The 2,992-nt window shown below is 33.6% G+C and overlaps 1 protein-coding gene across 1 annotated transcript; it reads left to right on the top strand.

Moving 5' to 3' along the window:
* Window positions 1-397: 397 nt before the first annotated feature.
* On the top strand, window positions 398-2,324 carry LOC148279635 (protein SPMIP1; the record flags this gene model as incomplete). The annotated part of the gene is made up of 2 exons (XM_088229661.1): window positions 398-591; window positions 2,006-2,324. Coding segments are annotated over 2 exons (384 nt in total), but the record flags the coding sequence as incomplete, so codon positions are not given.
* Window positions 2,325-2,992: the final 668 nt, after the last annotated feature.

Here is a 2,992-nt window from a genome sequence, read left to right as displayed (position 1 = left end):
AATGTTTTTAAAAAGTGATATTTTCCTATTATGTATTATATTCTCTTTCTTTTCTTTTTTATTCCCTCGATCGAACGAGAACAGAAAGGAGTCGAAAATGCCCACTTTCCTCTACAAGTCAAGACATTCCATTTTGAAGGCTTGTAGTCAACTAAAATAATATATTTAAATATGTTACGTTAACGTAAAAGCAAACACAATATCCTTGTAGAGCAGAAAATTTTCTTTCGAATAACCTGTAGCATTTTGTTTAACTTTTCGTGGGCATTTCTAAATTTGAAAAAACACAGACTCAACTTATGTTAACGACGTGTTTATTTATGTAAGTGTTGTAATTGGCTTAGGCCGTAAATGTTATAAATGTAATAAAAGGTAAAACGTAATATTTTTTCATCAGGAAATGAGTGACTTAAAAGTGACTAAAAAGCCTGAAAAAAATATTGTGCCGCTATATGAGCTCGCCAAGTTCGACTCTTATGTTCCGATGAAGCCAGTCGAACCAGAAATTAACAACTTACTATACAGCAGTACAATAGGAGAGGGTAGAAAGAATTATTTAAGAAAAAGGTTTAAAATGAACCCTGAAGACAAGTTAGTATTTTATTTGTTTTAATTTATTTACGGAATTCATAAGTTATTTACATTATGAGGACACAAGTCCTTACTACATTGGGCTAAAGTCCTGTGTTAGTTAGGACGAAGCTCTATTCGTACAACTTATCAAAATAACTTATCTTAATTTTTGTTTTGTACACCATTTTGTGAAAAGGACCCCAATTATATTTTTACAGTATTTGTTACAATCAATATAATGTAAAGTTTTTGCAAACCAAGTTTTGTAAAATTTCCATTGAAAATAAACGTAAAAATTGAATTATTCAATAAAAAATTACATAAGCGCCATCTATGAATAAGTAGTTTCATATTTTCGTTAATAATCACCTTGACACTTTGTATCCCGGAGCCGTGTAAACACGTGATTATATAACCATACATTGTGTCCCGGTCCCTTGTTTTCACGTGGTTTACCAATTGTCTAAAAAAGTGCATTTTATTGACATCTAGCGACTTTTATTAGTACTTTTTCGCTGCTGGTAAACCACGTGAAAACACGGGACCGGGACACAACGCATAGTTATTATGATCACGTGTTTACACGGCTCCGGGATACAAAGCTCAAAAAAAGGAGTGAGGCCCTGCCCTGTATATGTGCGTACTTTACAATGCGCAATGTCGCTCTTAATAAAGGCAAATATTTGCAAAACTATCATACAAAAATGACGTATTTAATTGTTTCAAATAAATATGAGAAGTTTGAATTGATTTAACCCAGTATTTTCATAATTATGACACTTTAAAGAAACCCTTCACAAAAATGGGCAGGGCACAGGGTAAATTCTATGTGTATTCGGCCGGTACTCAAAGTGTTAAAACCAATTTATTATGTACCTTTGGTATTGAATAAAAAATTAAAACTATGGTTCTATCACGCGGACTCTGTGGTCTGAGGTTCGAATCCTGCTCTACACCAAAATAACCGTCCGAAATGTTGATGTATCGTCCTCAAGAGGTATCGAGTTTCCATCCCCGGCATGGTTGACATGAAATATTTATTTAAAAAGTAGTTTTTACGCTATAATATTTCGTAGTCTCTGAACTGGGCACCTGAAGCGCAGGAATGATTATTTTACTTTCACTTAACAAAAATGGCAAACAAGTAAAAAATTCAAAGAACAAAAACAACTATACGCTGCAGTTGGTGTGCCAATCCAGTGCTACATGAGTTTGTACATTAACAAAAATTTTCTTTGCCCCTTACAATTTCAAATTTCCGCCGATTATATCGTCGGTGGAAACTTGAAATGATGTACAGTATGTTAGTCGGTCTCGTCGGCTGACTTCGACTCTGTAGAGCGTCGCACGAGTCCGGTATCTATATGAATGACAAAGACGACGCTCTACGGCTTTGCACTTTAACAATGCATCAAGAAGAATGTTATTTCAGGTTTTATTTTCCTGAAACTTCGAGTTGGGTGTACGGCTGGGAGCTCAAGAAGTCCAAACCGACTCCAACCAAACGGAATCCCCGAGTCGAGATTGTCCGTCACACATTCTATAGAAAATCTGGAGTCGGATCAGACCCGGATCATTATAAGCAACCCGCTGTCACTAAAACAAATATCTGCTTCTCTTGAAAATTCTCCCCACTACCCATCGCTAAATAAGATTAAATATCATGTGAAATGTCTTACGCTTCGTATATAGAAAAAAATCCTGTCTGACAAAAACTGAGGCAATAATAATACGATTTTGCCATTTTAATACATCGTTCTTTCAAAATCGCGCAAAAAAATAAAGTAAATAAACATTACAGATAAAAACAATAATTTTCTGATACTTGTGATAAAAAATGTATTTACTGAAAAGTTTTATATAACTAAAATATAATTACTTTTGGACCACCAGATAGAGCTTCTTGAAATTTATACTAAACTGAGATACACTCTAAACTGAGGTACTCATACAAGACATCGTATAAAAACAGTAAAGCATAGTAAATGTTATACCATTTTTAAAACTAAATTAAATGATCTATTTTTTTGCAATAACATGACAGGGCCGCTATTATAAACGGTACATATCGAGACGGAATAAAATAAAATCGATACATTTGTACGAAAATGTGTATATTTCTGTGAAAATTAAAACCATCTTCCATGTTTTGAAAAAATGCGTATTCGATTTTTTTCATACAGAAAATTTGTTAACTTCCCATTGTAATACGGGTCCCAAGTCAGCTTGGTACATTTATTTTATAGTATGAAGAGTCGAAATTTGTCATTTTTATTATTTTAATTCATGACTTAGACAAGAACGCTTTTTTCCTAGTTAATAGCGCTACTGGTTTTGTTTTTGGACTGTGATCAATACCTAGCAGCGTTATTCAGGATTGCGTGACAGAAATTAGAATTGATTGTAAAATATGAAGCAT

This window comes from Micrasema longulum, unplaced genomic scaffold (genome assembly GCF_059751315.1).
Source record: "Micrasema longulum isolate JH-2025_06_02 unplaced genomic scaffold, ASM5975131v1 h1tg000692l, whole genome shotgun sequence".
NCBI classification, from domain to species: Eukaryota; Metazoa; Arthropoda; class Insecta; order Trichoptera; family Brachycentridae; genus Micrasema; species Micrasema longulum.
The sequence above is the reverse complement of the archived record's forward strand: the minus strand, read 5'-3'. Positions and strand labels throughout refer to the sequence as shown.